Source organism: Natrix helvetica (assembly GCF_964273705.1).
Source record: "Natrix helvetica genome assembly, chromosome: 3".
In the NCBI taxonomy this organism is placed as follows: Eukaryota; Metazoa; Chordata; class Lepidosauria; order Squamata; family Natricidae; genus Natrix; species Natrix helvetica.
In genome coordinates, this window is record NC_138549.1 from 63,172,664 (window position 1) to 63,186,477 (window position 13,814).

Sequence of the window (13,814 nt, forward strand, 5' to 3'; positions counted from 1 at the left end):
TAAATTATCTAAAGGGATGCTCATTGCATCTGATAGTAGATAATTTCATTGTTTATACATTGTGCATAAAAAGACCTGTTTGCCTTGAACCCCTCTGCATTAGACATTGCCTGAATGCCCTATAGAATCCATGTTCTAGTATGGTGAGATGGAGATCAAAAGTAATTTCTGTCTGGGCATTTGATCATTTCACATATTTCATAGCATGCCTGACCTGCCTTATCTGCTTTTACTAAAAACACCAATTGCTGTAGTCTTTTCTCCTAAAATATTGGCTCTGGTTGTTTGAGTATTTTAATTGATCTTTTCTTTTTTTAGTTTTCTGGTATGCAATATTGCAAAGTATGGTTACATTGTCAATTCATGTTATTACTTTGGCTGTTTTATTTTCCATTCATTTCCTAATAATTCCTGGTATAGGAATTTGTCCTTTTTAAGCAGCCAAACATGGGATTGAAATTTCCATTGAGCTGTCCATCATTACTTCAAAATTCCTCTCTATTCAGTTATTCCCAAATCCAGTAAGGTACTATAGGCAGTACCTTATGGAAAACATTTAAAAAATATATTTGTTGTGTAGCTATAACCAACTATAATGCTAGTATTCCTGTGAAAAAGTTGTACCATAATTACAGATACTTATGTATGATCCGCCAATTGATATTTGCACATATTTACGTCATCATTTTCATTTTTATCTAGTATCACTTATAAAAAGCTATTAAACGTAGGGTTTATTCAGCAGCCAATTAACACTATAGATTACACCCCCCCATCTCATATACCATATTATTTGCTTCAATGGTAGTTGTTTTCCTCATCATTTTATGCTTTCCTTCCTGTATTTACTGATGCCTCTGTTGATCAGAGATAACGATAAAGCAGCAGAGAATACAAGGTAGGCACTCACTGAGTGGTATCCTAGCAACTCACTGTTCTATAAATATGCTGTGTCCCCAAGTGGAAAATAGAAAAAAAAATAGAAAGTATTCTGGTGAGCTTTACTTCTATTCCTGCAAAATCTGGCTTTTGAGTGATAGGTTTTGAGCCAAAGACACAAAGAAAAGAGGATTGTGTGTGTGTCTGTTTGGGTATATGTGAGAAATAAAGACATTTATTTTGCTTTCAATGGAATTTGTGAATATATATATATATGTAAAGAATGCATTACCATAGGTGAATACTACAGGCCATCCAACCAAGCAGGATAAATAGATGTACTTTTTGCCAACCAACTAACAAACATATGTAGGAAACACACTACAGTAGTAATGGGGGACTTCAATTACCCTGACATTGATTGGAAGACTAATTCAGCACCAAGTAAGAAATCAAATAATCTAGCTGACAACTTAGTTGTCCAAAAGGTAGAGGAGGGAACTAGAGGGACAGCCATACTGGACTTAATTCTTACAAACAGGGAAGAAGTGATAGAGGGAGTTGAAACCGCAGGAACCTTGGGTGAGAGTGACCACATCATACTAGAAATCAACATAATGTAAACAGAAGCAATAGAACACAATGGTACCAGAGTCCTAGTTTTTAAAAGAGCTGATTTTAACAAACTCAGAGAGAACTTGGGAAACATTCCTTGGGTGAAAATCCTTAAAGGAAAAATAACTCAAGAAGCTTGGGAAACTGAAAAATATCATCATAAAAGCCCAGACCAGCACAATACCACTGAAAAAGAAAAACAAGAAATCCAAGAAAAAACCAGCATCACTGTGCAAAGATATATCTAACAAATTGAAAGACCAAACGGACCTGTACAAAAAATGGAAAGAAGGACACATAACTAAGGCAGAATATCGGGAGATAGCCAGAATCTGCAAAGATGAAGTCAGGAAAGCAAAGGCTCAGAATGAACAAAGACTTGTAACAAAAGTCAAAGATAATAAAAAATGTTTCTTCCAAAATATAAGTAACAAGAAAAAAAATCAAGGAAACAGTCAGTCCACTAAAGAGAGAAGACAGTAAAGAGGTAACAGGCAGCAGAGAGAAAGCAAAGCTGCTTAACTTATCCTTTGCATTGGTGCTAATGCAAAAAGAAACAATAGTCCAACCTACCAAAAACGTAACTGTAAAAGACAGACTAGAAATAAAAGTTAAAATAAGCAATAAAATGGTAAGAGAACACTTGTCTGATCTTGATGAATAAAAATCACAGGGAACTGATGGATTATATCCCAGAGTTCTAAAGGAGATGACAGTTGTCATCTCAGAACCACTGTACCACATCTTTCAAAAATCCTGGAACACCGGGCAACTACCAGAGGACTGGATAATAGCTGATGGGGTTCCCATGTTCAAAAAAAAAAAAAGGGTGGGGAACAGACACAGGAAACTACACACCAATCAGCCGAACATCAATACCAGGAAGAAACTAGAAAAGATAATTAAAAAAACATCGGCCAACATCTAGAAATGAGTAAAGTAATAACTAGAAGTCAGCATGGGTTTGTTAAAAACAGATCATGCCAAGCCAATCTTATTTCATTTTTCAACAGTGACTAAATTAGTAGACCAGAGAAATACTGGGGACATAATATACTTAGACTTCAGCAAGCCATTCGACAAAGTAGACCACAACCTACTTCTTGGTCAGCTAGAAAAAAGTGGAATAAATAGCATCACCACCAGATGGATTCGTAACTGGCTGACAAACCATACACAAAGAGTAGTCCTTAGTGGCACTACGTCTGCATGGAGGGAAGTAAGCAGTATCACAAGGTTTTGTCTTAGGCCCAGTACTCTTCAATATCTTCATAAGTGACTTAGATGAAGGAATAGAAGGGGAACTTACCAAATTTGTGGAGGATACTAAATTGGCAGGAATACCCTAGATAGGCTCAAGATCCAGATGGATCTTGACAGACTTGAACACTGGGCCCTATTTAACAAAATGAAATTCAATATAGAGAAAAGTAAAGTCTTACACTTAGGCAAGAAAAACCAAAAGTACACATATAGACTGGGTGAAACCAGGCTTAATAACAGTAACTGTGAGAGGGATCTTGGAGTCTTAGTGGACAACCAGTTAAATATGAGCCAGCCAAGAAAAAGGCAATGCAATCCTAAATTGCATTAACAGAGGGATACAATCAAGATCAAGTGAGGTACTAATATCACACTATAAAGGCTTAGTAAGACCACACCTAGAGTACTGCATCCAGGTTTGGTTACAACACTATTAAAAAGATGTTGAGACTCTGGAAAGAGTGCAGAGAAGAGCAACCAAAATGATTAGGGGACTGGAGGCCAACAGATACGATGAACGGTTGTAGGAACTGGGCATGACTAGTCTAGTGAAGAGAAGGACCAGGGGAGACATGATAGAAGTGTTCCAATATTTGAGCCGCTGCCACAAAGAGGAGGTGGACAAGGTATTTCCAAGCCAGACAAGGAATAATGGATGGAAATTGAACAAGGAGAGATTCAACCTGGAAATAAGAAATTTTCTGACAGTAAGAACAATCAACCAATGGAACAGCTTGCCTTCAGAAGTTGGGGGAGCTTCATCACTGGAAGCTTTCAAGAAGAGACTAGACTGTCATTTGTCAAAAATGGTGTAGGGTCTGCTTGGGTGGGTGGGGGGTTGGACTAGATGACTTACAAGGTCCTTTCCAACTCTGTTAAACTCTAATCTGTATAAAAGCTGACATTTTTCAAGTTCAAGTTTTGGAGTTCTTCATTTTTGCTTTGTCAGTTATCAGAGTCATTTGAAGTAGAAAGCACAAGTTTTAAGACTGCATTTACAGACCTCTCATCAAGAGAACTCCTTTTGATAATATTTAAATTTTGGATAAGTTACCTGTGTGCATTGCTTTAGGTTTAGGCTGTCTGGTGAGACTGTAGATGGTTAAACCTTCTAAATCAGCATTCCTGCCTCAAGGAAGCAGGTAGTCAGGGGAGAAAACAGCAGGTGTTCCAGTAGGAGATGTAATTAATAGTCAATTATCCTTTTCGTTTAAGCCAGATGACTTTGGAGGACAGATTTGGTGCTACTAGTACACTGAGGCCTCATGATTGTTTCAGTCTGAACATTCACACTTTTCTCTGTATGCAGATTGATCTTTTCTGGCCAGTTTCAGTGCCTTTTACTTTCTTAGATTCAGCATACCTTTATATTTTTAGTACCTGGAACTGGTACCAAATACTTCTATGTTTCTATACAAGTAACTATCATTGTCCCATTACTTCACTCTGTACATAGTGTAACATATCACTTTGTTGTGCATAATGGGACAATTCACTGTGGCCAACTCGCCATGAGACAAATTGCCACAGAAAATTCCATGCAGGATAACTCAAGATGATTTTTGACAATGGAAATAATGTCAAAGAAACAGTGGTGGATCACATTTATTACATTGAGTTATCACACATGAAATTCTCTGCGGCAAGTTGTCCCATGGTCTATTGGCATATGGCAATTTGGCTGAGGCAAGATGGCCACAGCAAATTGGCTGCAGCAAATTGTCTTAGACCCCTGTTATATGTGTACAGCAGGGCTAAAATTTCCATTTGCTGAAATATGTCCTATTTCTCATTAATATTTCCTATCTTCATATTGTTGATTGCTCCTTGTATTGTCATGATGTGTACATTTTTGTGGCCTCATTATGCTGTACTCCCACTGCCCATCTGTAATTAGAACAATTATATTTTAGTTTGTGTGGTTTATATTATAATGGGAGAAACACTACTCCCACACAAATATTATGGGTCTTTGGGATATTATGTCTGGGAAGTACAACCAGAATTTCAAATTCATATTGATGGAAGCCACCTGTTTTTCAAAACAATTTCCTTAGTTATATCACACACATTTGTCCCAAATCCCAAATTAGTGGCAGTTATAAAGACCCCCCCCCCCAAGAATCCCAACCCATCTTATTTTGAGATGGGTACTTAGCTGCTGCTCTTAGCACTGGGAAGTGTGATCTCCCCCTCCCCCCCCCGGTATAATAATAGAAATCATAAAGTTCCATTGTGAGTTATATTCCCTACTTTTGGCCTAATAATTAGAACACTGTAGCCTTGTTGGGCAGAAGTAAGATATCTACTTTCATTCAAAATGTACTGGCAGTTCTTTGTAAGATCAAATGACTACTTTGCTGCTGATGGTCTACTGACAATAGCTCCCACTTCTCTTAGTCCCTATATGTCTTGCTAGAGTAGTTTTTCACCTCGAATGTTAACCTTAATAGTACCTCTTTTTGTTATTTGTTTTATTAACCTACAGGTGCCTACAAAGAAGCTGAAGAAATATGAGAGAGAATATCAGATGATGAGGGAGAATCAGCTGCAGCAGGAAGACCCTTTGGATCGATACAAGGTAATGAGTTGCCATGTGCTCAAATACTTTCCCTTAGAACAGAAAGAGATTGCCTTTACAAGCTAACAGGAGAGATCTGGACAGTGAGTTCACAATGCCTGTTGTGGCACATTTCAAGAGACTTATTTCAAATAGTTTATGGTTAAATTTTATATTTTACTTGAAATTTTCAATTTATTTTATTTAAGAACAACATATAATGTTTTTATTTTCTCAGTTTATATGTTTGTAGGTTATACTTCTGTGAAACTGCATGGGATGCTGGAAAAGAATGAGGGATTCTCTTCTACTGACATGAAAAGGAGACAAAGAATTATGTGTTAGACAAAGTTATGTGTAGTTCACTACCTTAGACGCATTTTGGAAGGCAAATGCTGCCATAATTGACTGGCTACACTGAATGAATGTTTTTTTCCTCTATGGTTCAAATACTCTTGATGATTTAGTAATATTTATAATACTCTTGATCTCATAGACCAGGGGTTGGCAAACTTAAACAAGAGCCATTTGGCTCTGTTTCCCACAGAAAATAAAACACCGGGAGCCACAAAGGTCCTAATCGGAAGCCCCCTGTTCAATTCTGGAGCTGACTGGAAGTTCAGTTTCCCACTATAGAGTCTCCTCCTAGCGCGGTGTACTTTTTCCTCTACCTGTCATAACCGAAAGCCATATCAATTGTGGAGATAACTGGAGAACCCTCCCCTTGCCATAGAGTCTTCTCCTGGTGCATTGTGCTTCTCTCCCCCCCCCCTCCACCGGAAGCTCCTCTCAAAATTGTGGCGCCAACCGGTGACGGAGCCGCAGCAGAGGGAGGAAAGAGCCACATGCAGCTCAAGAGCCGCAGTTTGCTGACCCCTGTCATAGACTGAGAGGCAGAGGTAGAGAAATAATTCATTTTAATTGAACCACATTTCAATTTTATGTTGATTCCGAGCAAGAACAAAACAGAATTCTTTAGTAAAGTGGGACTTTAGTTTTATCCATTTTGTTACATTTTTGGTCTGAACTCCCATAACTAGTTGCATGGAACAAAATAGCAACCTGAAATTGAAGTTTGAATAGTATTTCTACCAATAGTTTGTTCTTCCGCTGAGTTGGCAAACGTTATATGCATATGATACTTTTAGCCTACCTTACAGGGATGTTGTAAGGATTATTGCGGTAATGTATCTGAACCACTGAGTTTTTGAAATGAGTTTTATTAAGTATTATGACTGAACAATTGCACAGTGTAAAACTAATAGGTCAAATTACTTTCATGTTTCTTGAACTTTTGTAAGCATTGTTATTCATGATATGTATTTAGGGCTTAGACTGGTAGACATTTTTTAAAAAATACCCAAATTTATACCAATTTTTTTTAGACAAGATAAAGCAAATTTTGAGTAATCTGGAAAATTGGATCTTTAATTATTATACTGCATTGATCTAAAGCAGAATTTGAATTCTAGCTTAAAATAATGTGTACATGATGTTCATGTTGCATGTCAAATTATATAATTTTAAGGTTTAGATCTGCATCCACGTATCACTTAGAGATTTTCGTCCCTCAAAGTGAACACTGATGTATTGAGGCCTTGAGACTGTTGAATTGTGAGAGTGAGGTTCTATGTAGAATGAAAAGGAAAAGGAGGGTTGAATTAAAATTGAAGATGTTAAAATTGTGACTTCAAATATTCAGGGTTAAATATGTATGGTTATATACAAAAGAATGATTTATTGTTATAGCCAAGGCATTCAAATATGACAATGTTGCAGGCAATTCTTAAGCCAAATGATATTCTATTAAAATGCTTGATTTTAGACTGTTACTGATAGCAAGAGGCTCTTCTAAATATTGAGGGTTTAACTATTATTTTTGAAAGCTCTATATTCTTTGAAATGATGTATATTCTTAGTGATAAAAAGAGTAGACTTTGTTAAAGGATTTTTGAAGGGGGGTTATTAACTATTTTACTTTCACTTTATGCACCAAATAAATTGGAATTCAGTTTTTTATAAACAACTGTGGTAAAATGTAAATATTGACAAAAGGAAAAATGCAGAGATGGAATTCCAAACCGATACTGGTGTAGATTATAACAAAAGGCATGAGTTGATGATAATGTTTAAGAAACCGTTATTTGAGTTTAAATTAATAGATGTATGAGGTAAAGAAATTGCTAATGATTATAGTTTCACATATTATTTACAAGTCCACAGAGTGGAGCCTGGATAGATTACATACTTGTCTCACTAAGTACAGGATGTTTCTGTGACAATAACAGCACAATAATTCGCTATTTAAATGTGTGTTACAGTGGGATGGTACTTCCCCAAACATTCTTCAGTTTAATGAAAGTTTAATGTTGCCTTACAACTAGTTTAGTTAACTTTCCAATCAACAGGACCTAGGGAGCAACCCCTCCTCACCACTAGTTGGAACAGGCTTTGTAAGAAGGGAAAAAAATAACAATATGGTGACTCCAATTCCCAACCCCCAGAATTGGTGCAGAAGGATCTGTGGTTAGCAGTATGAAGAACCACTGAGAGTTGAAGACGCTCAAGGAAAGATGTACCACCTCTATCTTGCCTCCAGCACAGATCATTGTTAAGTATGATCAGGGCTCTCCCTATACTACATACCAGTCTGTATCTGATTGGAATGAGTCTATAATCCACTTCCCCCAGAATCCCCTTGCAGCCTGACCACCTGACCTTGCCAGCAGTTATATAAGATAGCTGAGTTCAAGGACTACCAAGGCGGACAGCATCAACCCCTCTTTCCACAAGTCCAGATCTGTATGATTTTAGAAGTAGAATTCTTTATTGGCCAAGTGTGATTAGACACACAAGGGATTTGTCTCCAGTGCATAAGCTCTCAGTGTACATACAACAATAGTGATAGATCATTATCATAGTGATAATCTATCTTCCAAATAGTTAGAACATTCTTCACAGTGGCCCGAGAAATGTTCCTGTGAGGCAATCCTGATTTCTATAGGGTAATTCTTGATATGGGCTTTTATTCATGTTTGATTGCATTCACTCCAAGTCTTCTTCCAATGCATATCTACCATAACTTTTGGCCCTTGGTCTCCCAGAGTTCTTTAATAAATCAAAATATACCCAGAATCAGATACAGGCAATGACTACATAGGAGTTATGTGAGCGAAGGCCCAGAAATCTACCCATTCCAAGTGGCCACCAAAGCCTCAACTGAACCATCTGCTAGATCCCCAGGGAAGTTCCCAAACTCCCATGGCACCCTCTCTGATGGCAGTGGGCTGATGAATCTGAGAACCTGTCTCTCCATAAGGAGGGAGCACAGTAAGCTGAGAAGTAAATGGATAATTATCTGTCCATGGCAATGGATTGATATTAAAGTTCTGTACTACAGATCACATCATGATTGCCTCAAAACAAAAGTCAGAACAGTGTGCAGCTGTAGTATGCGTTGGGCTGTTGAGAATTTAGAAGAGATGCATGGTTGCCATGATGTCCACAAACTCCTGAGCTTTCCTGGACTCAGTGCCACCACTCAGCAGATTGAAATCCCCCAGCACCCTTAGCTTTGGGGACTTTATTGCCAGTTTGACAGCAGAATCTATCAACTTGGGCAGGGATGATGCCTAGCAACAGGGACATGGCTCTGTTGCCTGTGTTTCAATGAGAGGATAAATTGTTGATTTTTAAGATAGCACTTGGCTGGACCTCTGGCATGAAGGGACATGCTGAATTCATCCAAAGGAATGCAACCCAGTATCAGAACATTGCATACTTATATCCAGAAGTCTGATAAGTATTTTTATCTGTACTCAATCAAAAGCAATGTAAAGATGGCTCTCTATTTTATCAGATTGGATAAGCCAGGCATTATATTTATCCAAGTTGATTTCTTCCCAGGAATCAGAAGAAGATTTACATGCTGTTAGTTTGGTTTCTATTCCAGATTTCTTGACAGTACCAAAGAGGCTTTTAAATTTTGGAATTTCAAATGAATTTGGCTTGGTAATCTAAAGGGACATCATTATTTGGTGTCTTTTATTGCAGGAAAGCTTTAAAAGCTTTGCCAATGAATGAATATATTACTTGTGATCTGTACTCAACTGGTACTTAACTCACATCACCTTATGCTCTCCAAAAAGTCCTGGTCAGCAAATCAACATAGTAATTGTATTCTTACCATTTCTCTCAACATTCATTGTATCTGTAGTACTAACTGCTGGTATTCTTGTGCTTCAGTAAAGTAAACACCTCTTCTAATATGATGGCTACACTGCAAAAGGCATCCCAGCTTGCTCTCTAGAAATCTTTTGAAGCCTGAGAGTGTATAGATTTTACTCAGCGACCAGTCAGAGAGTTCCGTCAGTGGCAGCTCTAAACAATGAGTTTTCCTTGCACAGCTTCAGTCTTGTCAACACTGAAATAGAATTAAGATTGAGTGGCTCTACTCATTGACTTTTTTCAGAATCAGTCTCAACCATTGACATCCATTAAGTAGGAGAGTCCAGATTGTCCCAATTATTAGTAGAAGGAGAAAGAAAGAATTATGTTCACAACCATTTCCTTGATATTGTTAAGATTCAGTATAATCAAGTGAAACCTGTCGTCTGTTACCCCGAAAGAAATTTTGGATAACCAAGCAGGAAGAATTTGGAAATAGAGGAAAAACATCTCATTGTTGCTTAAGGACTAAAGGATGATCAAAAGAGATGTTTCTCAGTGTCAAAGAATGTTGGATACATTTATGGTACTGTGAATCCTTTTGTTAACTTTGCAAAAATATTGAGGGACTCAATGTACTGCATGTATGCAAGCTTATTCATTGAGAACGCTAAAAAAGTTCCCACTGTTTCCTGACTGATAATATATTCACAACAAACACATACAGCCTTTTTACATCTGAGCATTACCCTTCTCTCTTTATGCATCACTGAATGAAAGAGTCTCTAGTTCCACACTGCCTTGTTGAATTCTTGCAATATGCCAAAGAATATTGGAACAAAATACTCAGAAAAAATGTGAACACAAGGGTGTTTTCTTTAATTTTCTACATCATGAGCCATTAAGAGAAAATAAGAGGGTCTATCACAGTTGGTGGGAAAAAGCTCTTGTCAGAAATTGTGGACTGCTGACCATTTTAGATTTACTGAACTGGATGCATCATTTGTTCAGTGCCATGTTCCTGTGTCAGTTGTGTCTTTCTCTGAAAGGTCTGTATTCCACTATCATCGAAAAAAAACAATCATCTGGATTATTAGCATCCAACTTTTATAATAATGCTGGAATTGCAGGTATCCCATTCATAAGAGAGCCAGTGTTTGGTGTGGGTGGATGTGTAGATATTTTACTGAGTTTAAATGTGTTGTTGTTTTTTTGCTGTTTACTTTACTTAACTCTGGTTTTGGTTCTGTGTCATAATAACAGCTGCCAGAAAAGTAACTGTTAATCTGTTAGTGTAGTAGTCTAATGAATGTGGCATATATTTTTTGGACTGTGGTCCTCTTTATCAGACACATTGAAGATAATTGTTGTACTTAAGTGCCCATTATGACCCTGTTTTGACAGCCTGTATGGACTGAATACTGAATATGTCAATGCAGTTATTGTGTTTTGAATTGGACTCAAATGAGATTTCATATTTATTCAGTAATTACTGTATATACATATGTGCATTTTTTAAAAGTTCAGCTTTCAGTAATGAATGTATCTTACCACCTTTTTATTGTTTAGTTTGAAGGGTGCAAATATCTGATAGAGGAGAGGTTGCCTTGAAATACCTTTGCTTATGTTAATCTATATTTTGCTAACTTGACTAGTTGGATGTTATTTAAATAACTTACTAGATAGTATAATTTTGAGTACAAAGCATATGCCCTGAATAACTAAATCACATTTCAAAGATTTCCCCGCCCCCCCCAAAAAACATTTTTCAAATCCTGGTTGTTTCTTCATATTAATAGAAACTTCATTATTCAGAAGGACTGCCGTTTGTTAGGCAATTATTTCAACAGTGAGTAGTAAAGATATTTTGTAACACTGTTAGATTTCTAACCCTTTTGTTTACACAGACAGCAAGATCTTTGTTACTGCCTTCAAAGTTTGATAGTCTTAAGAGTGTTAAAGCTAAAGAGCTCATAGACTTTGAATATTATATATAACCAAAATATGAAAATCTATGCATAAAGGCAGCAAATACAGAAGGCACACTGATTTGATCCATTAAGAAAAATCAGAGAGAAGCAGTTTGGTGTAGTGGTACAGGCCTAGAAACCAGGAGACCACGAGCTCTAGTCCCACCCTCAGCATGAAAATCAGCTGGGTCATTTTGGCCAGTCGCTCTCTCTCTCAGCTGAATACATTTCACAGGGTTGTTGTGTGGAAAGCAGAAGACAGGAGGATTAGGCATGTTCATGTCGCAACCATAAATTGCTGTTGGTACATCATGTTAATAAGAGAAATAGTTATATATAGTCTTTCAGGGTCAATTTCTTTGATGAAGCTCAGTTACAGTAATAAGTTTCCCAATTGCATGAAACTTTAATTTTGTTAATGTGTTTGGAATTAGGAATACAGAATTTACTTCCATCTGGCAAGATTTTTAGTCCATCTATTTCAGCAGCAGAGGCAGAGAAGTAGAAAAAATAGTAGCTGATATATATTATTATATATTAATATAACTGTGATTTATATTAATAAGTCGGTCTGTATTTTTAAATTACCCATAGTAGCAGAAAAAACAGTGGAAAATATGAAGTATTTTAGCTCATAAAGGCCAAAGTAGTTTGCAGTAATTTATTATGCATTTAATTTTCTCATTTGGATGTGAAACTTTAAAATTCCAAACTAACCAATATCAAAAGATCTCTTCTACATTTCAAATCAATTTTTTTTTAACTGAAAAAGACATGTATGGATTTTGGTGAAAGATGAGACACACCCAGCTTACAAGCAATAGTGAAATCTACTCGCATCAAATGGACCAATTGCTGTAGTTGTTTATTCTTCATTTTGGGTAGTGCTGACAGCTTCATGAGTTAGGACTTGCCTTCCAAGTCTAAGCTTCCTCCTTTCAATCAAACATTTGCTTTTATAGCCATAGTAGGAAATAAGCTTTGTTTGAAAAATGAAGCCCTGGACCTCCATGCAGAATTCTCAATGTGGGGTTTTGTTCCCTTCCTAATTATTGTTGATTTACCTTTAAATTTCATTGGATTGCTTCTCTTTTTGTTTCTCAACTTTTTATCCATGGTTGAAAACGGTAGTTGCTTTGTGACAGTGCTGGAGGTAAGTTTTATTTGACTATATGTTGTTGATTTTCTTTGGGGGGGGGGGAGCTTTGGAAATGCAGTATCCTCCTTGTTAACTGATAGTTGAGAATTTTCTCCCTCACCTTTCCAGTTGATTATACAGAGCCCCAAGACTCTATATTTGGATGTTACAATCCTTATTTTTAGACTACAGATAATACAGTAATGGAAAAAGTGCTTCTGCTTACATATTTATCTTAAGTTTAGCTGGCACAAACTTTATTTTCTATGTAGCAGTATTAACAAAAAATAAATCTATTATTATTGCAAGACTTCTTTCTTGTTGAGAAGATGAATTAAGTCTGACATAACAAGACCTTTCTTTTTCATCCCCAGAAGAAAATACTTTAATAAGCTAAGAAAAGACTGGACGCCCAGGCTTTTAAAAAATCATTCGCTAAATATATCAGACATATTTCCTTTGAAATTTGGCACACTCTTATTGCAAGAAGGAAGACACTGCAGTTCCTACCGCACAGCTTGCTTGCCCACTACTTGTCTGTAAATGCAGAGCCAGAAATCTCATGCTCACATTGTGCTATCTGCTTTGCAAACACTGAAGCTTTTTGGCAAGCACTTAATAGAGAATATAAACTCAACTCTTGTTCCGGCTGGATGCCTTCAGAGCTTGCAGGCTTTAGTGAATTATTCACATTTCTGTAAATAGTCTCCAGAAATAGAGAAGTAATAGAAGATTTGCAAATTTATAAAAACACAAGGCAAGAGAATTGCCAGCTTCTCCATTATTTTGATTTTTTTTTTAAGGAACTGAAAACTTCATGAATTGTGATTGAAATACAGAATTTGTGCATACAGGTAGTTTTTGACTTACAACCATTTGTTTAGTGACCTTTCAAAGTTACAATAGCACTGAAAAGAGTGACTTGTGACAGTTTTTCACAAAACCTAATGACTATTTTAGGAACATGGTGGCTCAGTGGCTAAGGCGCTGAGCTTGTTGGTCAGAAAGGTCGGCCAGTTCGGTGGTTCTAATACCTAGCGCCATGTAACGGAGTGAGCTCTCGTTACTTGTCCCAGCTTCTGCCAACCTAGCAGTTCGGAAGCATGTAAAAATGCAAGTAGAAAATTAGGTATCACCTTTGGTGGGAAGGTAACAGCATTCTGTGCGCCTTCAATGTTTAGTCATGCTGGCCCCATGACCATGGAGACATGTTCGGACAGCC

The 13,814-nt window shown here is 37.0% G+C and overlaps 1 protein-coding gene across 8 annotated transcripts in view; it reads left to right on the forward strand.

Annotated features, from left to right (window-relative positions):
• Positions 1 to 13,814, forward strand: part of RABGAP1L (RAB GTPase activating protein 1 like) — a 204,148-nt gene that overhangs the window by 174,398 nt on the left and 15,936 nt on the right. For 5 of the 8 annotated variants that reach the window (XM_081948451.1, XM_081948449.1, XM_081948450.1 and 2 more), the window contains one exon: positions 5,246 to 5,338. In XM_081948451.1, the coding sequence (XP_081804577.1) occupies positions 5,246 to 5,338 (93 nt within the window). Of the gene's footprint in view, positions 1 to 5,245; positions 5,339 to 5,555; positions 12,608 to 13,814 lie in introns of those variants that run through there. The other 3 variants (XR_014174998.1, XR_014174999.1, XM_081948454.1) reach the window with 2 other exon arrangements.